At 45.4% G+C, this 23,868-nt stretch overlaps 1 protein-coding gene across 1 annotated transcript; it reads left to right on the top strand.

The window, feature by feature from the left end:
* Window positions 1–1,295: 1,295 nt before the first annotated feature.
* sh3bp5lb (SH3-binding domain protein 5-like, b) lies at window positions 1,296–17,859 on the top strand (the record flags this gene model as incomplete). Its single annotated transcript, XM_083646801.1, has 6 exons — window positions 1,296–1,517; window positions 2,584–2,646; window positions 3,950–4,078; window positions 8,370–8,531; window positions 16,314–16,487; window positions 17,206–17,859. The coding sequence occupies 6 exons, from the start codon at window positions 1,296–1,298 to the stop codon at window positions 17,857–17,859; spliced, it is 1,404 nt and encodes a 467-aa protein (XP_083502927.1).
* Between the last annotated feature and the right edge of the window lie 6,009 nt (window positions 17,860–23,868).

The raw sequence follows: 23,868 nt of genomic DNA on the forward strand, positions 1-23,868 counted from the left end.
CACTTCCCTGGCTGATTCTAACTGCTCAGGTGTGCTCCGACCATCAGTAGCTAACAAATTGAGCTCTCCATGGTGCTGAACTTGTATTCACTCATTTTCGCCACTATCTAGCCATTTTGCACATTTAGTCGGCTGTAAAATACCGAATTCAAAAATCCTGCCAAATTGGGACCTCTGCCAGTACCCCAGCCAAATATGAATGGTGTCAGGCTGACGGGATCATGTCTATGTTCCCCGGGTTCTATGTTCCCCGGGTTCTATATTCCCCGTTTTTCACTAACCCTAAACCTAACCTCCCCCAGACCCTAACCCAAAACCTAACCTCTCCCACCCCCCACGCCTAAACCTAACCTCCCCCAGACCCTAACCCAAAACCTAACCTCTCCCAGGGAACATAGCGGGGAACATAGGACCCTATTTGGGAAAAGCGGGGAACATAGGACCCGGGGAACATAGGGATGACCCCAGGCTGACATATCAGATTATATCAATTTAGGACAAAGCTCTCTATGACCAAATCTTAAAGGGACAACTGACATAAATGGATTAAAGATTCAGAATATATCATTTTATTTTTATTAATTTAATTTAATTTAATATTTTATTTTGTACTAGGCCTGGATATAGTGAAAGACACTGACATCATTGTCCTAGCAATCACAACAGAACACGGGTTCAATTTAGAATGTTTATGTTATTATATTATTATATTAGGCTGGCTATTGTTATATCATTCCTTACATTCAAAATAGTGACAACATTAATGCTTTTACCCTCAGTGTGTTGTTTGCACAGTAGACTATAGGCCTACTAATGGGCAACAACCATATAAATAGCCTATTTTCTTGTTGTTCTTACAAAAAGTTCACATCAACATGTACAAATCTTGAAATGTGATGTTAGTAGGCTGCTATGTGGCTATTATGTTATGTCATATTTTTACATTATTACATGGTGTGTCAGTGGTGAGTGATTGTGATACAGCCTGAGCTGAGCCCTCAGCAGGGAGGGAGGAAGGAGCAGTGCGGCTAGCAGCTAGCTAGCGTTAGCATCATGCTGTTCAGGGAGTGAGGAAGAAGCTGCTGCTGCTAGCAGCTAGCTAGCGTTAGCATCATGATGTTCAGCTCCAAGGAACAACACGTACACGGCGACACTTTAACACTGACAAGTGACAACCTCGGTGTTTACCGTGCCTATACCCTAACGCGAACCCTGCGCTGCCATCAGATTCACCCTTAAACCAACTGGTCTGGACTAGACCCGTCACCCGAGCCCCAACGACCGACGGGCCGCACATGGAGCGGGGGAGCTCGCGTGAAAGTTTGTCCGGCTGCGGGGGCCCTGAGGCGGGCTGGGTGAGGGAGGAGACCCCGGGGGGAGAGAGCAGCAGCAGCAGAAGAGGGGACCAGGACAAGATGAGAGCAGAGGAGGATGGAGATGCAGGGAGGCAGAAACAGGCTGTTGGTGATGAAGAGGAAGGTGGCAAATACGAAGAGGAACTGGATCCAAGAATTCAGGTATGATGGAGACATGTTTATTTAACTGGCAACTTAAGATAGGTCATATTGCAGTTTATATAGGCTAGAGCAATGGTTCTCAAAGTTGGTTCCAGGGGGTCCCCAGCAAAAAGGGGGATTATATATTTTCACCATAATTCCATCCATAAGTAACAGAATGTATGGCTATTTAGGTCATGGGTTTCATACACTTTCTGTAATAAGACATCTAAATCTTATCAGATGGGTCCATGGTCTAATTTGTGTCAGTTCCTGGGTCCTTGATGTGGAACAAGTTTGAGAACCACTGAATAGATCATCTATGCAGCCTATTATAAGTTGGTGCATGTGGTGCCTTACATGTTTCATTTCATACAGTACATTCTCACGTGGTTCTCAACGTGGGGTCCGGGGGCCAGCAGGGTTCCTTGATGGGGTTCCACGGGGTCCCCAGCAAACTGATGAATTGTTAAACTTCACGATTATTTCATTTACAAGATAACAACACAATGAGAGAATGTAGAAGAATGAGTGTTTCACTGTTATCTCCCTACCTACTGTACAATACAGTCTGTTATCTACCTACCTACTGTACAATACAGTCTGTTATCTCCCTACCTACTGTACAATACAGTCTGTTATCTCCCTACCTACTGTACAATACAGTCTGTTATCTCCCTACCTACTGTACAATACAGTCTGTTATCTCTACCTACAATACAGTCTGTTATCTCCCTACCTACTGTACAATACAGTCTGTTATCTCTACCTACAATACAGTCAGTCTGTTCTCTCTCTACCTACAATACAGTCATGGCATTTTGGACAAAATCATGTAACTCTTGAAAGGAAACGTGTGGGGCCTCTCGACAGTAACATAAAGAAATTCTCAGAATTGCACCTAATGGGACTAAATTAAGGTCCTTTATATGAAAAGGGTTGCGATTCACTGCTCCTCCTAAGCCCAAGAACATCTCTTATCACCATTGACAGCTTTCACAATGCATTCTAATCTATTTCTGTGACCTTTGAGGGTAATCCTTTCATGTTCTAGTTGAAGACATGTCTTCTCCCTCTGTGTTATTAGGAGGAGCTGGAGCACCTGAACCAGGCCAGTGACCAGATCAACAAGCTGGAGCTGCAGCTGGATGTGAGAGAGCTCTTTGTGCTCAGAGCAGAGTGCTTGTATCAGACGTCACCCGGCACCGACTGTTCACACATATCCTACTTCCATTATCATAAGCTCGGATCAGTGTTCATTCCATTGACAAAAACTATGGTGAAAAATGTTTGTCGACTACCTATTTTCCCTGATGAAAACTAGACGTTAACTAAATAAGTTAAAAATAAAAAAATAACGTTGTGATGACAGAAACTATGAGGAAAACTATTGATATTTTCGTCGAATAAAAACTAGACGGAAATGTTAGGGAGGGACAAATTGGGAAGAGATCCAATCAGAAGAGAAGAAGAAGTTAAACAGTTAAATCTGTGTCTGTATTGTGCGTTATCATAATGTCATAATCACAGATTAATAGATCTTTCCAATGAGTTTGGACTAAAATACTCTGACTTTTAGTCGACTAAAACATGACAAAAGAAAAACAGGATGAGGTTGACTAAATATGATCAAAACTAACAAGGACATTTGACCCCCGACTAAGACTAAGACCAAAATAAAAAAATAAAACGTCAAAATTAACACTAGCTCGGATATCACAGTGAAATGGTCAAGGCTCATTGAATTAGGGTTGCTGTCACGATACTAGAATTTCTAACTCCGATACCGACAAAAATATCTATACTCAATCCATTAATTTGATACCACGGGGGGAAGACAACACATCAAGAGGCATAACAATAAACAAAGACAGGTGGACATTGATGACCTCCTTCACACCTCTTTCCATCTATATAACTTCTATACGAGGGATCAGCCGAGCAGCATTTTGGTAAACAAACCGGGTCACTGGGTGGCAACAGCAATGGAACCCTATGGAGCCCAAGTGGCGCGAGGCTTGATTGTCTGACTCTAGCCGGCTAACTCTGTTTACATTTTAAAAACTGTGACAGTTCACACAACTTTAACACAACATGCATATATTCTACATCAAACTCTTGAGCTACTTCTGCTCTCACTCAGAATGTCAAAATATAAGCGATGTGATGTATAGTTTTTGAGATATTAACGTTTGTTTGGCACAACTCATACTATTACTGCCGCGGGGGTTCCGCATTTCTGGGTGTCAAGTGACGTCACACTGATTCGTCCTATTACCTGGATGTCTGAAAATGAACTTACACAGACATGATACTCTCGATATTGTTGCAAATGAGTATTGTATCAGTTTACAATTTTTAGTATCGATACATATCGATACTTTTGACAACCTCACATTGAATACATCCAAATGTAGTTTCAGATGTTTGTGTGCTGTCTTTGCTCCCCGCAGGATGCCAGGTCGAGCTACAGGAGGATTCTCACAGAGTCCGCACGGAAGCTCAATGCTCAAGGCTCCCAACTAGGTACCTGCATCGAGAAAGCAAGGCCCTACTATGAAGCCCGTCGACTGGCCAAAGAGGTGCGTGTCCCCCTGGATGTGATAGACCCTTTTCACGGCAGCCATTTTCTGTGTCAAAGCAGGGTGAACACAGGTGTAACCAATAACATCAATGAGGGCCCTGGCACTGGAACACCTCAATGGAATGGAACCATCGTTCATGTTACTGGTTACACCTGTTGTGTTGTTTACCCTGCTTTGGTGACTCTAAACAGGCCTAACATAACTATAGAATGATAGACGTCCAGTGACGTTTGTGCTGGTGGCTCTGATCAGTTGGCTAATACACGCTGATGACATGCAGGTTCCTGTTGCGTGACACATTCTTGTGACAGTTGAATACAGCAACATCGCTCAGTCTTGCGTGCCCCATTGGGATAAGCTTCAAGTAGCCGCAGGCCTGAAAATGATTTCTGAACTGCAGGAAGTCGGTGCAAGTGGAAATCGCTCTGGAAATGGTGGGGTTTTTTTATGACAAATTTGTCCATTTTGTTGGGCTATGTCATCATCTAGTCTAGAGACCCTTGCTCCCTCCTACATACTGTCAGATTAACCCGCGCGAATGTGTTGACAGTGCGCACTGCGTCTAACATTACGTTAGCCAATCACGTTAAAGCGATGACTTTTGATCAGCTTGTTTTGCAGCACACTGTAGGTGGAGTTTGCTATCAAATCAATGTCAGTGATTTGACCCCGGCCGCATGTACAGTAGGCCTTTCAAGTGTGTTTTGCCCGTCGGTGCTGGGCTTTCTGCATGGGTGCACACAATGCTATATCCAGCCTACCTACCTCTATGTCTTGTAATAGCAAGTTGATTATTTAAGCTTGTGAAAACAACATATCTGTCATGTCATAACACTTCTATGATCCTCACATTTACATCATCATACACATGCAACTGGCTACATGCACATTTTAAATCATGGTAATGCACATGTAAGTAACCACTAATCAATTTCACAGCCTGGCTGATTTGGATGTAATTAATCATAATTGATGATGTGGTGGGACTACAGATGCAAATGAGCTTTTAGCTATTTCTGGTGCAATATATTTATTGTGTACTGTCCCTGCTCAAATAAACAATAAAGATAAAGATAAAATCTTTAACCCTTGAAGAAATGGGGCAGTAGTGGCAGTCATTTTTAATCAACATTGTGAAGGGTAATAAGTGTAAATTCAGAGTCCATATCAGTGTATGCAGAATACAACAGTCTTTGCTGTTGTTTATCATGTGACCCACAAACCGGACACCACAACATATGCAATGATTATTCAATTAGTCGATCAACAGAAAATCAATCAACAACTATTTTGATAGTCGATTGAGTAATTTTTTAAGGGGAAAAAAAGTCTAAATTCTCTGATTCCACCTTCTAAAATGTGAATCTAGTCTTTTATGACAGTAAACTGAATATCCTTGGGTTGTGGACAAAACAAGAGATTTGAGGAGGTCATCTTGGGCTTTAGGAAACACTGAACTACATTTTTCACAATTCTCTCACATTTTATAGACAAAACAACTAATAGATTAATCGAGAAAATATTTGACAGATTAATCGCTAATGAAAATAATCATTAGTTGTGGCCCTCAACAGATCTTCCAGACGTCACGCTAAGATTCCACATCATAGAAATGATGGTGATGTTGAAAGTGAAGCAGTCTTTTAGCAGCCAGTGACCTTATTACACTCTGAGTATCCTTCACTCAGCCAGGCCCTCCTGCTGCACTCAGCCAGGCCCTCCTGCTTCACTCAGCCAGGCCCTCCTGCTTCACTCAGCCAGGCCCTCCTGCTTCACTCAGCCAGGCCCTCCTGCTTCACTCAGCCAGGCCCTCCTGCTTCACTCAGCCAGGCCCTCCTGCTTCACTCAGCCAGGCCCTCCTGCTTCACTCAGCCAGGCCCTCCTGCTTCACTCAGCCAGGCCCTCCTGCTTCACTCAGCCAGGCCCTCCTGCTGCACTCAGCCAGGCCCTCCTGCTGCGCCCTCATGCAGAGACGCTGGCCTCATGTGATCTGATCTGAGTCACCTTGACTTGAACAGCCTCCTCCCAAACTCACTTTAGACACAACTCACTATCATCTGCATGACTTGAACAGCCTCCTCCCAAACTCACTTTAGACACAACTCACTATCAGCTGCATGACTTGAACAGCCTCCTCCCAAACTCACTTATATTTTTTTCACTAGCAAGGAGGTGCGCGCCGCTGTCAAAGAGTGGGAACGTTTGGCTTATTTTATCCAAAATGGCTAAAAATAGTAACGTTGTGTGGTTGCATAGCGGCGATATTTTACAAAAACGAGGTGAATGTCAATTCACTCGTACTGTACGGGGCGGCTTATTTTAGCCGAAATGGCTAAAAATAGTATGTGGTTGCATAGTGGCCGCTTTTGTTTTGAAGGCTAAACGTCCAAACCGGAACTCTTATTATTTGGTCATTGAACGGAGCTTTAGCGGTCTCTCTCTTTCAAGATTCAAGATATTGTCACTCCGTTGTACAATTATGCACATGCAAAATTATTGTGCTGGGGGGCATCATTACAAGACATAGGTATAGGTACAAAGTCACAACAATTATTCTGATTATTTTCAGTCTCTTTCGCTATGAACGGTCCTGGGCGGAAACAGGGAGGGAGGGTGTCATGGAAGCGCCCACGGTCTCACCAGGAAACTTGTGAATAAGCAAACTAAGCAGCTGCTTAGGGCCCCGCAGCCACCAGGGGGCCCCATCTGGGAGGAAGATGGCAGAGGTCTGGTTTTGACAAGCTCTCACACGCTCAATTTTTAAGCCAGAGCTGAGCTTCTGGACTGGTATTAGCGGTGGAAACTAGACATCCAGAAGAATAGGTAGGCACCACCAACCTTGTAGCTGCTTGCTCCATGGTAGGTAGGAGTTTAGATAACTGAATAGTAATGGTAAAAGAGATGCAAACTAAAAAGTGATTTTACTCGTCTCTTAAATTCTACCTTCCCAGGAATGTTTGGAAGATCCAGAGGAAGTGTGTCCATAAGGAAAAGGCTCTCTAGAATACAATCTTTTTCATTGCATTAGTTCTAGGGCACGGTAACTAAAGTAGTGCAGTGGCTGTTGCACATGTCTTATGGCTTGAATATGAGCCTAATAAACATTTTCTGACACTTCTTTCCATCACAGTAGGCAAGGCAAGGCAGCTTTTGTATAGCATATTTCCTGCACTGATGGGGGCGGTTCAAAGTGCTTTACAGAGTCATAATAATGGGTAAAGGTAAAAGTTTTACAATTCAAAAGTACAGAAAAGCGATACAAAATATAAAAGATTAAATTGGACTCATTAGAACCACAGGAGTCTTTACAGCCATGTATGTCTGACAATCAGCTAATAGTTACGAGCTCCAGGGCCTGAAAGACACAGCATGCAGTGAAAATATCTTATTCTTGACTTTTTCTTTCTTTCCATATTCCTGCACACTGTGGTGCACACTGTGGTGCACACTGTGCACCACAGTGTGCACCACAGTGTGCACCACAGTGTGCACCACAGTGTGCACCACAGTGTGCACCACAGTGTGCACCACAGTGTGCACAGTCATGGAATTGTAGAAATTGCACACTGTGGTGCACACTGTGCACCACACTGTGCACCACAGTGTGCACCACAGTGTGCACCACAGTGTGCACAGTCATGGAATTGTAGAAATTGGGTATGGCAAGAAAGTGAAGACTCCAAAGAGCCCATTCTCTGCTTAAAACAATTGTGATATAAATGTATATACACCCAAATGTATCCTGCTTAGGGCCCCCAGATGTGCAGGCTGGTTATATCCATCAGTGGCAAAATGGACATTTTGATCAAAATGTCATGGATTCTTACTTTTATTTAGACAAAATCTGATTTTTGTTTATTTTTTGTCTGAACAAGACAAGAGATCCACAAATGTACATGAAGTTTGGATGTTTCTTTAGATACATTTGGCTGTGAAGTGTGAAGTTGAGGAAAATGTTGTATTTTGGGGGGGAGGGCATCTTTCTTTATTTAGATAGGACAGTAGACAGACAGGAAAGGTGGGAAGAGAGAAGGGATGACATGCAGCAACGGACCTCGGGTCGGATTCAAACCCACGTCAGCCGCGCGAAGGACTGAGCCTCCGTGGTACGCGTGCTACAAGGTCAGCCACCAGGACGCACAGGAAAATGTATTGTTTTACTTGTGTCTTTTTGTTTTGGTTGTTGCGGTGAAGGACCACCTCCATCCAGATGGTAGGCCTTAAATGATTGTAGCCTCTTCTTGATGCCATGGATGACCTACCTAGCTGTGATCGTCTGTTCCTGCAGGCCCAGGCAGAGACCCAGAAGGCAGCTGTGAGGTATGAGCGTGCCGTGTCCATGCACACTGCAGCCAGAGAGATGGTGTACGTGGCCGAACAGGGTCTTCTGGCTGACAGGAACACCCTGGACCCAACCTGGCAAGAGATGCTCAACCACGCCACTGCCAAGGTACAAACCCAGCCTTTACCATGCCACTGCCAAGGTACAAACCCAGGCTTTACCACGCCACTGCCAAGGTACAAACCCAGGCTTTACCAAGCCACTGCCAAGGTACAAACCCAGGCTTTACCAAGCCACTGCCAAGGTACACACCCAGGCTTTACCAAGCCACTGCCAAGGTACAAACCCAGGCTTTACCAAGCCACTGCCAAGGTACAAACCCAGGCTTTACCAAGCCACTGCCAAGGTACAAACCCAGACTTTACCAAGCCACTGCCAAGGTACAGAAGGAAAAGCCAGCACCTTTAATTGTACCAATGGGTCAGACACCAACGGACACGTTTCAGCACAAAGCCTTCATCAGAGTTTCAGACTGATGAAGGGTTTCAGTACAAACCCTTCATCAGAGTTTCAGACTGATGAAGGGTTTCAGTACAAAGCCTTCATCAGAGTTTCAGACTGATGAAGGGTTTCAGTACAAAGCCTTCATCAGAGTTTCAGGCTGATGAAGGGTTTCAGTACAAAGCCTTCATCAGAGTTTCAGACTGATGAAGAGTTTCAGTACAAAGCCTTCATCAGAGTTTCAGACTGATGAAGAGTTTCAGTACAAAGCCTTCATCAGAGTTTCAGGCTGATGAAGGGTTTCAGTACAAAGCCTTCATCAGAGTTTCAGACCGATGAAGGGTTTCAGTACAAAGCCTTCATCAGAGTTTCAGACCGATGAAGGGTTTCAGTACAAAGCCTTCATCAGAGTTTCAGACTGATGAAGGGTTTCACTACAAAGCCTTCATCAGAGTTTCAGACTGATGAAGAGTTTCAGTACAAAGCCTTCATCAGAGTTTCAGACCGATGAAGGGTTTCAGTACAAAGCCTTCATCAGAGTTTCAGACCGATGAAGGGTTTCAGTACAAAGCCTTCATCAGAGTTTCAGACTGATGAAGGGTTTCAGTACAAAGCCTTCATCAGAGTTTCAGACTGATGAAGGGTTTCAGTACAAAGCCTTCATCAGAGTTTCAGACCGATGAAGGGTTTCAGTACAAAGCCTTCATCAGAGTTTCAGACTGATGAAGGGTTTCAGTACAAAGCCTTCATCAGAGTTTCAGACTGATGAAGGGTTTCAGTACAAAGCCTTCATCAGAGTTTCAGACTGATGAAGGGTTTCAGTACAAAGCCTTCATCAGAGTTTCAGACTGATGAAGAGTTTCAGTACAAAGCCTTCATCAGAGTTTCAGACTGATGAAGGGTTTCAGTACAAAGCCTTCATCAGAGTTTCAGACTGATGAAGGGTTTCAGTACAAACCCTTCATCAGAGTTTCAGACTGATGAAGGGTTTCAGTACAAAGCCTTCATCAGAGTTTCAGACTGATTAAGGGTTTCAGTACAAAGCCTTCATCAGAGTTTCAGGCTGATGAAGGGTTTCAGTACAAAGCCTTCATCAGAGTTTCAGACTGATGAAGAGTTTCAGTACAAAGCCTTCATCAGAGTTTCAGACTGATGAAGAGTTTCAGTACAAAGCCTTCATCAGAGTTTCAGGCTGATGAAGGGTTTCAGTACAAAGCCTTCATCAGAGTTTCAGACCGATGAAGGGTTTCAGTACAAAGCCTTCATCAGAGTTTCAGACCGATGAAGGGTTTCAGTACAAAGCCTTCATCAGAGTTTCAGACTGATGAAGAGTTTCACTACAAAGCCTTCATCAGAGTTTCAGACCGATGAAGGGTTTCAGTACAAAGCCTTCATCAGAGTTTCAGACCGATGAAGGGTTTCAGTACAAAGCCTTCATCAGAGTTTCAGACTGATGAAGGGTTTCAGTACAAAGCCTTCATCAGAGTTTCAGACTGATGAAGGGTTTCAGTACAAAGCCTTCATCAGAGTTTCAGACCGATGAAGGGTTTCAGTACAAAGCCTTCATCAGAGTTTCAGACTGATGAAGGGTTTCAGTACAAAGCCTTCATCAGAGTTTCAGACTGATGAAGGGTTTCAGTACAAAGCCTTCATCAGAGTTTCAGACTGATGAAGGGTTTCAGTACAAAGCCTTCATCAGAGTTTCAGACTGATGAAGAGTTTCAGTACAAAGCCTTCATCAGAGTTTCAGACTGATGAAGAGTTTCAGTACAAAGCCTTCATCAGAGTTTCAGACTGATGAAGAGTTTCAGTACAAAGCCTTCATCAGAGTTTCAGACTGATGAAGGGTTTCAGTACAAAGCCTTCATCAGAGTTTCAGACTGATGAAGGGTTTCAGTACAAAGCCTTCATCAGAGTTTCAGACTGATGAAGAGTTTCAGTACAAAGCCTTCATCAGAGTTTCAGACTGATGAAGGGTTTCAGTACAAAGCCTTCATCTGAGTTTCAGACTGATGAAGGGTTTCAGTACAAAGCCTTCATCTGAGTTTCAGACTGATGAAGGGTTTCAGTACAAAGCCTTCATCAGAGTTTCAGGCTGATGAAGGGTTTCAGTACAAAGCCTTCATCTGAGTTTCAGACTGATGAAGGGTTTCAGTACAAAGCCTTCATCTGAGTTTCAGACTGATGAAGGCTTTGTGCTGAAACAGTGATGGATTCCCTTGACTGACTGAATTAGAAGTCTCAGTAGTTGTTGATGTTTGGAACTGAAGGGGACTGAATGAGCTCGAACAGTTTGGCAAAACCAATAAAAAAAATATCATTAATTGAACCAGCGATTCCCAACACTTGGCCACAGACCGGTGCTGGTCCGCAAAACATTTGCTACCGGGCCGCGAGGAAACGATATGATTCGGAGAGGAGAGAGAAAAAAAAAAAAAAACGTTTATGAACTTTTGTTCTGTAGGCAGGGTTCCCGCTGGTGATGGAATTTTATTTTATTTTATTATGGATATCAAAATACAACACAATCCAAGGGATAGCATGTGAAAGTGCAATCACTTATTTCCAACATGGTGCCTGTTGTTAACAACATGGCATACAGTACACCCAACATATAATGCACATTACAAGTTCATTAAGAGACAATAAAGACAATAAACGAGAAAAACAATAGATACAAGTACACAATTTCGGGGACAAAAGACCCTGGCCAACTATTCTAGCTTACTCTGCAAGAATTTCTTCAGGAGGTCTTTATTCCTGGAATTCCTGGAAGTGTATTCAGGGTATGTGATACATTCTATTGAGAAATCAGGGAATATCAGCAAATGTTACAAGTGGATTACTTTCCAGGAATATAGCAGAATATACATTATGTCCCATGTTGTTTCTTGCAGGCCAACTGGACTAGAAAGACAATGTTAACAAAGCAGGAAGGCCACGGAAGCACTTAGTATGTAAAGTCATGGAAAAGTCCATTTTATATCAAGGCTACGGTAGAAACCTTGGGCATTGCTGAGTCCACGCTCAGACATCTTGGAGCCTGATCAGAATGACCGGGGGAATTTCCGCACGGTGTGTAAATCTTGGGAGAGCTCACTGTCTTCTAGTCGACTACGAGGTTGACAAGGCTGACATGTCTCTGAAGACCTAAATGTGGATACCATGCACAGTGTCTTTGCTGCACCTACTGTAGCTGTGTCCTTATTCTTATATCCTTCTCATTCTTATGTGCTTGTTTATTTTTAGAGAAGCAACCTGAGCAAACCAGGAAGGAGAAACATTTTTAGGTCAAGGAAGCACACGCCCACTTATTTGTGGGCATCAGGATGATTGGCTGGCCAATTAAGCACAGTAATTGAGTAATACCATGTTCAGCAAACCCAGTTACTAGTTAGTAGCACTGTGGGCTGGCCTGGTGCCAAGTCCTGCTGGAAAAGAGAATCAGCATCTCCAGCCTATCAGCAGACGGGAAGCATGAGGTGCTATAAAATCCAAAATTTTAATTGATCTTGATGTAATATTCTAATATTTTGAGGGACTGGATTTTTTTTTTTTTTCATGAGCTGTAATCGTCAAAATTCAAACAAAAAATGTACCTTGACTCTCCTGGCTGGTTTCTCATGGACCCCTTGCGTGCGATCCCATGCATAATCTGTCTTACGAACACATAAACACTTTATGTGGCTAGTAGCACCATGTTGTAATATTGAATGTCGAATATATCGAATATATATGTATTTATTGTTTTTTTTTCTCTTTTCTTTTCTTTTCTTTTCCTGTGTCTGAGCCTGTTCATCTGTCCTGTTTGTGTATTGTAAACAAAAAATGAAAAAAGGCTTGAAATATTTAACTTTATTTGTAATTAATCTAGAATATATGAAATTTTCCATTTTGAATTAAATTGGAAAAAGATTAACTTTTTGACGATATTCCCCAAAAAATTATGCACCTGTATATATGTCAGTGCCCCTAATAAGGAGCATGGTGTGAGCCCTGTCTCGTTTAGGTGACCTGTCATGTGTCTGGTGTTTTGTGTGCTGGCCTGTCTGGTTTAGGTGACCTGTCCTGTCATGTGTCTGGTGTTTTGTGTGCTGGCCTGTCTGGTGTAGGTGACCTGTCATGTGTCTGGTGTTTTGTGTGCTGGCCTGTCTGGTGTAGGTGACCTGTCATGTGTCTGGTGTTTTGTGTGCTGGCCTGTCTGGTTTAGGTGACCTGTCCTGTCATGTGTCTGGTGTTTTGTGTGCTGGCCTGTCTGGTGTAGGTGACCTGTCATGTGTCTGGTGTTTTGTGTGCTGACCTGTCTCATGTAGGTGACCTGTCATGTGTCTGGTGTTTTGTGTGCTGACCTGTCTCATGTAGGTGACCTGTCATGTGTCTGGTGTTTTGTGTGCTGGCCTGTCTCATGTAGGTGACCTGTCATGTGTCTGGTGTTTTGTGTGCTGGCCTGTCTGGTTTAGGTGACCTGTCATGTGTCTGGTGTTTTGTGTGCTGACCTGTCTCATGTAGGTGACCTGTCATGTGTCTGGTGTTTTGTGTGCTGACCTGTCTCATGTAGGTGACCTGTCATGTGTCTGGTGTTTTGTGTGCTGGCCTGTCTGGTTTAGGTGACCTGTCCTGTCATGTGTCTGGTGTTTTGTGTGCTGGCCTGTCTCATGTAGGTGACCTGTCATGTGTCTGGTGTTTTGTGTGCTGGCCTGTCTGGTTTAGGTGACCTGTCCTGTCATGTGTCTGGTGTTTTGTGTGCTGGCCTGTCTCATGTAGGTGACCTGTCATGTGTCTGGTGTTTTGTGTGCTGGCCTGTCTGGTGTAGGTGACCTGTCATGTGTCTGGTGTTTTGTGTGCTGGCCTGTCTGGTGTAGGTGACCTGTCATGTGTCTGGTGTTTTGTGTGCTGGCCTGTCTGGTGTAGGTGACCTGTCATGTGTCTGGTGTTTTGTGTGCTGGCCTGTCTGGTGTAGGTGACCTGTCATGTGTCTGGTGTTTTGTGTGCTGGCCTGTCTGGTTTAGGTGACCTGTCATGTGTCTGGTGTTTTGTGTGCTGGCCTATCTGGTGTAGGTGACCTGTCATGTGTCTGGTGTTTTGTGTGCTGGCCTGTCTGGTTTAGGTGACCTGTCATGTGTCTGGTGTTTTGTGTGCTGGCCTGTCTGGTGTAGGTGACCTGTCATGTGTCTGGTGTTTTGTGTGCTGGCCTGTCTGGTGTAGGTGACCTGTCATGTGTCTGGTGTTTTGTGAGCTGGCCTGTCTCATGTAGGTGACCTGTCGTGTGTCTGGTGTTTTGTGTGCTGGCCTGTCTCATGTAGGTGACCTGTCATGTGTCTGGTGTTTTGTGTGCTGGCCTGTCTGGTGTAGGTGACCTGTCATGTGTCTGGTGTTTTGTGTGCTGGCCTGTCTGGTGTAGGTGACCTGTCATGTGTCTGGTGTTTTGTGTGCTGGCCTGTCTGGTTTAGGTGACCTGTCATGTGTCTGGTGTTTTGTGTGCTGACCTGTCTCATGTAGGTGACCTGTCATGTGTCTGGTGTTTTGTGTGCTGACCTGTCTCATGTAGGTGACCTGTCATGTGTCTGGTGTTTTGTGTGCTGGCCTGTCTGGTGTAGGTGACCTGTCATGTGTCTGGTGTTTTGTGTGCTGGCCTGTCTGGTTTAGGTGACCTGTCATGTGTCTGGTGTTTTGTGTGCTGGCCTGTCTCATGTAGGTGACCTGTCATGTGTCTGGTGTTTTGTGTGCTGGCCTGTCTGGTGTAGGTGACCTGTCATGTGTCTGGTGTTTTGTGTGCTGGCCTGTCTGGTGTAGGTGACCTGTCATGTGTCTGGTGTTTTGTGTGCTGGCCTGTCTGGTTTAGGTGACCTGTCATGTGTCTGGTGTTTTGTGTGCTGACCTGTCTCATGTAGGTGACCTGTCATGTGTCTGGTGTTTTGTGTGCTGACCTGTCTCATGTAGGTGACCTGTCATGTGTCTGGTGTTTTGTGTGCTGGCCTGTCTGGTGTAGGTGACCTGTCATGTGTCTGGTGTTTTGTGTGCTGGCCTGTCTGGTGTAGGTGACCTGTCATGTGTCTGGTGTTTTGTGTGCTGGCCTGTCTGGTGTAGGTGACCTGTCATGTGTCTGATGTTTTGTGTGCTGGCCTGTCTGGTGTAGGTGACCTGTCATGTGTCTGGTGTTTTGTGTGCTGGCCTGTCTGGTGTAGGTGACCTGTCATGTGTCTGGTGTTTTGTGTGCTGGCCTGTCTGGTTTAGGTGACCTGTCATGTGTCTGGTGTTTTGTGTGCTGGCCTGTCTGGTGTAGGTGACCTGTCATGTGTCTGGTGTTTTGTGTGCTGGCCTGTCTGGTGTAGGTGACCTGTCATGTGTCTGGTGTTTTGTGTGCTGGCCTGTCTGGTTTAGGTGACCTGTCATGTGTCTGGTGTTTTGTGTGCTGGCCTGTCTGGTTTAGGTGACCTGTCATGTGTCTGGTGTTTTGTGTGCTGGCCTGTCTGGTGTAGGTGACCTGTCATGTGTCTGATGTTTTGTGTGCTGGCCTGTCTGGTGTAGGTGACCTGTCATGTGTCTGGTGTTTTGTGTGCTGGCCTGTCTGGTGTAGGTGACCTGTCATGTGTCTGGTGTTTTGTCTGCTGGCCTGTCTGGTGTAGGTGACCTGTCGTGTGTCTGGTGTTTTGTGTGCTGGCCTGTCTGGTGTAGGTGACCTGTCATGTGTCTGGTGTTTTGTGTGCTGGCCTGTCTGGTGTAGGTGACCTGTCATGTGTCTGGTGTTTTGTGTGCTGGCCTGTCTGGTGTAGGTGACCTGTCGTGTGTCTGGTGTTTTGTGTGCTGGCCTGTCTGGTGTAGGTGACCTGTCATGTGTCTGGTGTTTTGTGTGCTGGCCTGTCTGGTGTAGGTGACCTGTCATGTGTCTGGTGTTTTGTGTGCTGGCCTGTCTGGTGTAGGTGACCTGTCGTGTGTCTGGTGTTTTGTGTGCTGGCCTGTCTGGTGTAGGTGACCTGTCATGTGTCTGATGTTTTGTGTGCTGGCCTGTCTGGTGTAGGTGACCTGTCATGTGTCTGGTGTTTTGTGTGCTGGCCTGTCTGGTGTAGGTGACCTGTCATGTGTCTGGTGTTTTGTGTGCTGGCCTGTCTGGTGTAGGTGACCTGTCATGTGTCTGGTGTTTTGTGTGCTGGCCTGTCTGGTGTAGGTGACCTGTCATGTGTCTGATGTTTTGTGTGCTGGCCTGTCTGGTGTAGGTGACCTGTCATGTGTCTGGTGTTTTGTGTGCTGGCCTGTCTGGTGTAGGTGACCTGTCATGTGTCTGGTGTTTTGTGTGCTGGCCTGTCTGGTGTAGGTGACCTGTCATGTGTCTGGTGTTTTGTGTGCTGGCCTGTCTGGTGTAGGTGACCTGTCATGTGTCTGGTGTTTTGTGTGCTGGCCTGTCTGGTGTAGGTGACCTGTCGTGTGTCTGGTGTTTTGTGTGCTGACTAGGTGAACGAGGCGGAGCAGGAGCGTCTCCGGAGCGAGCGGGAGCACCAGAGAGTCACGGGGCTGTGTCAGGACGCAGAGGCTCACGTGCAGAACCTCCAGAAAACCCTCAAGAACGTCATCCTCAAATCCAAACCCTACTTTGAGCTCAAGGCTCAGTTCAACCACATTCTGGAGGTGTGTACCAGGCACATGGGAGGGAATTCATGTGCTCTTCATGAGAGATACAGTACTAGTGTTTACTTTTTCTGCAGCTAGGAACAGGGAGATCATTATTACCCCTTTGGGGTTTTGATGAATAAACATAAGTAGTAAGCAGTAATCAGGCAGCAGTAATTGCATAATACATGTAAACAGAAATAACTCGGAGCTTACTAGACGAGTGGTGTAACAATACATTTGGTATTAGGCTTTTGGTTCAATACACATTGCAAAACGAATTAATCTCTCACTGCTGAACAGTGCAAGTCTTCTACAAAGATATGGTTAACTAAAACAAGAGGAAAAAGACGAAAGGTTAGAAAACGTAAATTGAATTTTTTTTTTTTAACTAGACTGTGAAAATAATCAAATAATAAATAAGTCAAATAAATAAAATGCATTTACAATTTTAAAATCAAGGACATTTCTCTGGCATTTCTACTTTTTTGCTGTATCGAAAACGTACCGAACTGTGCATTTTGTGAACCGTTACCCGTTGCACCCTTAGAGCTTACCATCTATTTCATGTATTTTTTTTCTCCCTGTTGTCTTCCAAATAAAAGTTGTAGAGAACTTCTTGTCCATTTTCCACTTGCCAGGCTGAACTATTGATGGAAGAAAATCACATCAGTAAGGATGCGATCATAATGCTAATGCTAATGCTAATGGTGACAGCCTGTAACTGTGTTTGCAGGAACATAAGGTTAAGGTGGTACAGCTGGAGGAGCGGGTGTTGAAAGTGAAAACGCGCTATTCTGTTGCTCTGCGCAACCTGGAGCAGATCAGCGAGCAGATCCACGCCCAGAGGGGAGGCACCCGAGCCACCAGGGGGCGCCTGCCTACAGCGTGCGAGGGGCGCAGCTCCCCCGTCGGGGCCGAGGCCGAGGTCAGAGCTGCCGTGGGGGTCCATGTGGGGAGCTGCGGAGGAGGGCTCGGTGGGATAGAGAGTGCCTGGGCAGAGGGGGAGAAGACCAGACAGTGGGTGGAGAGGCACCGCAAGTCCGGCTGGGGCCAGAGGGAAAGGCAGGAGGCGGAGCGGGCCGGATCGGACTCCATGTCGGTCATCAGCCTGCAGACCATCGCCTCCGACCTGGAGAAGTGTGACTCTGTGGAGCACCTCAGGGAGCTGAGCGAGGCCGGGAGCCTGGCCGGGGACGGGGGACAGGGCGTGGCAGGCAGAGAGGCCGGGAGCTTGGCCGGGGACGGGGGACAGGGCGTGGCAGGCAGAGAGGTGGGGACCGACGGACCGACGCCGCAGGAGGACAGAGCTCACCAAGAGAAGGGAGTGGCTGGTAAAGAGAGGCAGGAGAGCTTCGTCAAGCAGCACCACAGGAGTGTGAGCCTGTGAGAGGGTCTGGAAGAACTGAAGGAAGCTGCTGAGACATGGTGATGGAGGATCACAGTGTGGCCATATGAGGAGAGAGAGGAGGTCAGAGACCTGAGAGATGGTCGACGAGCTGCCGTGAAGCTGACATGAGCGGTGACACTTACATACCCGCCAACACTCCTGATTTTCGCGGGACTCTCCGTATTTTTAACCCTTTCTCCCGATGTGCGATGTGAAACTAGAAGACCTGAGGCATCCATTGGTACCAACCATGTCATGGCTAGCTTCTCGGGAAGAGGTTTAAATAATGCTCCAAAGTTAGGCTACATTTTGACCAGGGAAAAACTATTTTGAAACGGGTCCCGCCTCTTACCTGAAAATATCTGAATGAAAATAGGTACGCACGAGTCTCCCCTTTACAGATAGGGTAGCACGAGCATTTTTCCACAAGTCAGCAAAAATGGACAGAACAATGGATCACATCACTGATGGAGCTTCAATGGACCTGACGGATCTGATTCGGGGTGTGGGGGGTTCTGATGTTGGCAGGTATGCACTGAACAGGTATGCACTGAACAGGTATGCACTGAACAGGTATGCACTGAGCAGGTATGCACTGAACAGGTATGCACTGAGCAGGTATGCACTGAACAGGTATGCACTGAGCAGGTATGCACTGAACAGGTATGCACTGAGCAGGTATGCACTGAGCAGGTATGCACTGAGCAGGTATGCACTGAACAGGTATGCACTGAGCAGGTATGAACTGAACAGGTAAGCACTGAGCAGGTATGCCCTGAACAGGTATGCACTGAGCAGGTATGCACTGAACAGGTAAGCACTGAACAGGTATGCACTGAACAGGTATGCACTGAGCAGGTATGCACTGAGCAGGTATGCCCTGAACAAGTATGCACTGAGCAGGTATGCACTGAGCAGGTATGCCCTGAACAGGTATGCACTGAGCAGGTATGCACTGAACAGGTATGCACTGAGCAGGTATGCCCTGAACAGGTATGCACTGAGCAGGTATGCACTGAACAGGTATGCACTGAGCAGGTATGCACTGAACAGGTATGCACTGAGCAGGTATGCACTGAGCAGGTATGCACTGAGCAGGTATGCACTGAACAGGTATGCACTGAGCAGGTATGCCCTGAACAGGTCTGCACTGAACAGGTCTGCACTGAACAGGTATGCCCTGAACAGGTATGCACTGAGCAGGTCTGCACTGAACAGGTATGCACTGAGCAGGTATGCACTGAGCAGGTATGCACTGAGCAGGTATGCACTGAGCAGGTATGCACTGAGCAGGTATGCACTGAGCAGGTATGCACTGAGCAGGTATGCACTGAGCAGGTATGCACTGAGCAGGTATGCACTGAGCAGGTATGCACTGAGTGACACCGCATCATGGTGACTGTGCAGTGTTGGGAACAGTGGGGAGGGTTGGCAGGTACAGCAGGCGCACAGTAATGACTCCCTGACAGCAATAAAGAGAGAGAGAGAGAGAGAGAGAGCTATGGAATGAACTGACCTCCCCTGGTATGACTCATTCTCCTGCTCTGCTCCTGTCTGTCCTGTCTGTCTCTCTCCACGCTCAAATATCAACGACAGGCTGCAGACCTCCAATCACTATCAAGTAGAAACGGGCTCAACTTAGAAATAGTGCAACATGTGCTTGTTTTTATTCATGCTTCTTGTTTTGACTGTCTTGTGATCACTGGCAGATGCATCGCAGACATAAACACAATGCTTTTGAAAATGTAGTCTACACAGTCAGTCACTGGGCAAAATAAGAAAACCACTTCAACTTAGGTTATGCAAATAACGTCAAGCATTTAATCAAGCATTTTAGCATAGAGCATTTGGGCATAATTAAAGTGGCATTTTATCGGCCTGTCATATCGGCATAAATGTTCATTCTGGGCCGATATGTCATTTGAAAGCCTTTATCGGCCGATACCGATCATGTGCCGATAACATGGTGCGTTCCTGCTTGACCTTTTACGATGTGGTTTTGTCAGGAAGACATTTCTCAGCTGAAGATGTCACATCTGCTGGTGTCCAGATGGCCGTTACCTCAGTCACACTGATAGAAATAGCCAAATAGATGATAATAATAGTCATTTTATTATGAAGTGCCTTTGGCTCCTAAATCAGATTCTCTCAGCCAAACTGTACTGTACTGTATATATCCTACGATCAAATGATCCAAGAGGTCGATGTCAATTAAATAGCTGAAATTACTTTGAAACTGAATGTACTTAAATGCTTTTATTGTTCATTAACTTATGTTATGTTGAACTTATGTTCACTAACTTAATGTACTTCAGATGGAGTGAGTGTACGTATTTTTTTAAATATTGAAGTTAGGGTTGTACCAATATGGGGTTTTCAAGGCCAATGACAGTGTTTTATTTTATTTTTAATTTATTGAACCTTTATTTATCCAGGTTAGCCTGTTTTGTACTGATATTATATTGTGACAGTATTCAGTACCTTTAAAGGTTGCATATTAAATTTTTATCTTTTCATTTCACAATTGACAGTTCCCCATCATCTTACCCAAAAGTTGATGAAGTGGCCTTTCACAGAGAAATGCTCAGTGCAACAAAACAATACACAGCTTTGGTTTCCATAGCAACAAAACAATACCCCCTTCCCCCCCATCATTCATTGGTCACACGTTCACATCACACTTATATTCACACGTTCACATGACATACAGTATATACTATATTCACACGTTCACATGACATACAGTATATACTATATTCACACGTTCAAATCACTATATTCACACGTTCACATCACATTTATATTCACACATTCACATCACACAATAGTCAAAGGCAGTGGAATCTGAAATGGCGGGAGTAAAAATTCTAATCCAAACTGGAGCCTATTGTATGTACTTTGTTTTGTAAAGCTGTGCCATTTCAGTTCATTTCAATGGGTTTGCATAACCTGTACTAGCTGTTTGCACTTGACTTGTGTTGTATTTTAATCACATAGGTCTGTTCTATCATTGGCCTACTTTCCTGTAGCCTATAGCTACATAGTGTCATGTCTTCATCTAAGAGATGGCACTATGTAGGCTATAGCTACATAGTGTCATGTCTTCATCTAAGAGATGACACTATGTAGCCTATATGTACAGTAGCTATAGACTACATAGTGTCATGTCTTCATCTAAGAGATGAATGTAAATGTTCAAGAGTAGCAGGCTAGATGTATGCTACTACTGCTCAGCATCAGATGTCTAATTTATTTAACATGTAAATGTTATTTTATGAACTTCATTTATTAAAATCATATTTTAACATGACGCCATACGTGTTAAATGGGGGGGAGGTGATGGAGACAAACTGCCTAGACCTAGATTATGCTGTAGATCAGGGGTTTTCAAAGTGGGAGGTAGGCTTTCCCAGGCGGCTCCAAGCAGTTTCAGGGGAGGCTCCGTGAATGGAAGTGAAAAGATATTACATTAGTTATTAAAATGAGATTTCATAGAATAGCCTAAATGTGTGTGCTTTGGTTAAAGAGATAGTTCAGAGATACAGATACATTTGACCATTTTCCCACTTTCCTAGATTCAGCAACAAATACATGTCTTCAGACAGAACTTTGTATGTATTTGTGTAGTCTGACGTATGTCAAACAGCAATAGGCTCATTTCACAGCAACCTTAGAGGTGGTAAAGCAGGAAATAACACAGGTGTAATCATTAGCATTAATGAGGGCACCAGGCCCTGGAACACCTAAACACAATGGAAGCATAATTAATGGTATTAGCGTACAGCTGCTTTACTTCCTGCTTTTACCACCTCAAGAGGGTTGCTGTGAACTGGGTCCATATCAAGCTATCTTAGCTCAATTGTTGAGTGTCTACGCCACACATGGGCAAAATGCAGCCCCAAGGCCGGCCCCGGCCCCGGTCCCTGGACCATCTCAATCTGGCCCCCAACATCCTCAAAAGAAATGAAAACAACCCCCAAAAAATGGACAGAGTGCAGGCTGGGCAGGTCCAGACCAGAGAAATGGACAGTGGACTGGTCAGAGTGCAGGCTGGGCAGGTCCAGACCAGAGAAATCCACAGTGGACTGGTCAGAGTGCAGGCTGGGCAGGTCCAGACCAGAGAAATGGACAGCGGACTGGTCAGAGTGCAGGCTGGGCAGGTCCAGACCAGAGAAATCCACAGTGGACTGGTCTGAGTGCAGGCTGGGCAGGTCCAGACCAGAGTGCAGGCTGGGCAGGTCCAGACCAGAGAAATCCACAGTGGACTGGTCAGAGTGCAGGCTGGGCAGGTCCAGATCAGAGTGCAGGCTGGGCAGGTCCAGACCAGAGAAATCCACAGCGGACTGGTCAGAGTGCAGGCTGGGCAGGTCCAGACCAGATGAATCCACAGCGGACTGGTCAGAGTGCAGGCTGGGCAGGTCCAGACCAGATGAATCCACAGCGGACTGGTCAGAGTGCAGGCTGGGCATGTCCAGACCAGAGAAATGGACAGCGGACTGGTCAGAGTGCAGGCTGGGCAGGTCCAGACCAGAGAAATCCACAGTGGACTGGTCAGAGTGCAGGCTGGGCAGGTCCAGACCAGAGTGCAGGCTGGGCAGGTCCAGACTAGAGAAATCCACAGCGGACTGGTCAGAGTGCAGGCTGGGCAGGGCCAGACCAGAGAAATCGACAGCGGACTGGTCAGAGTGCAGGCTGGGCAGGTCCAGACCAGAGAAGTCCACAGTGGACTGTAATTTCCAGGCTGTAGTGAGTGAAGGTGACACATGATGGAGCAGGGACGAGGAGGCTGGTGACAGCTCTGAAGATGGAGAGCAGCAGCAGGATGGCCTTTGTCAAGCCTGGCTTCTTATCCATTTCCCACTTCAGCAAGGTGGAAAGGGAACGTTTATACACCTGATAATGACACTGATCCATTTCTAATCGCAGCATGGAAATGCCAAACACGGCCGATCTGACAGTGAAGCACTGCTGAGGGAAGAGATGGTAGCCTCCTAGCTCCTTTTTTTTTTCTTTTTTCTTCTTTTTTTTGTTGCCTCCTAGCTCCTTGGTGTGATTCTGTAACCTTGAAGGAGAGAGTGGAAAGGTGTTGTCACAGAAAATTAAATGATGGCCATAAGCTGTAAACAAGCTATCCAATGTGTCCTAAAAGAAGGCGTGTGGATGTGCTGGGCAGGATTACACATCCCATCCTCCCACACATGCTCCAAGTGGAGATGTTGGAGGCTGAGATGATGGGACTGATTTAGATGCCTACAGCACAGCACAGGTAACTGTGCCTACAGCACAGTTAAAGGGACTGATTTAGATGCCTACAGCACAGTTAAAGGACTGATTTAGATGCCTACAGCACAGTTAAAGGGACTGATTTAGATGCCTACAGCACAGTTAAAGGACTGATTTAGATGCCTACAGCAGTTAAATTATGGATTTAGATGCCTACAGCACAGTTAAATTATGGATTTAGATGCCTACAGCACAGTTAAAGGACTGATTTAGATGCCTACAGCACAGTTAAATTATGGATTTAGATGCCTACAGCACAGTTAAAGGACTGATTTAGATGCCTACAGCACAGTTAAAGGGACTGATTTAGATGCCTACAGCACAGTTAAAGGGACTGATTAAGATGCCTACAGCACAGTTAAAGGGACTGATTTAGATGCCTACAGCAGTTAAATTATGGATTTAGATGCCTACAGCACAGTTAAAGGACTGATTTAGATGCCTACAGCACAGTTAAATTATGGATTTAGATGCCTACAGCACAGTTAAATGATGGATTTAGATGCCTACAGCACAGTTAAAGGGACTGATTTAGATGCCTACATCACAGTTAAAGGGACTGATTAAGATGCCTACAGCACAGTTAAAGGGACTGATTTAGATGCCTACAGCACAGTTAAAGGACTGATTTAGATGCCTACAGCACAGTTAAAGGACTGATTTAGATGCCTACAGCACAGTTAAAGGACTGATTTAGATGCCTACAGCACAGTTAAAGGGACTGAT

This window comes from Poromitra crassiceps (assembly GCF_964638095.1).
Source record: "Poromitra crassiceps genome assembly, chromosome: 11".
NCBI lineage: Eukaryota > Metazoa > Chordata > Actinopteri > Beryciformes > Melamphaidae > Poromitra > Poromitra crassiceps.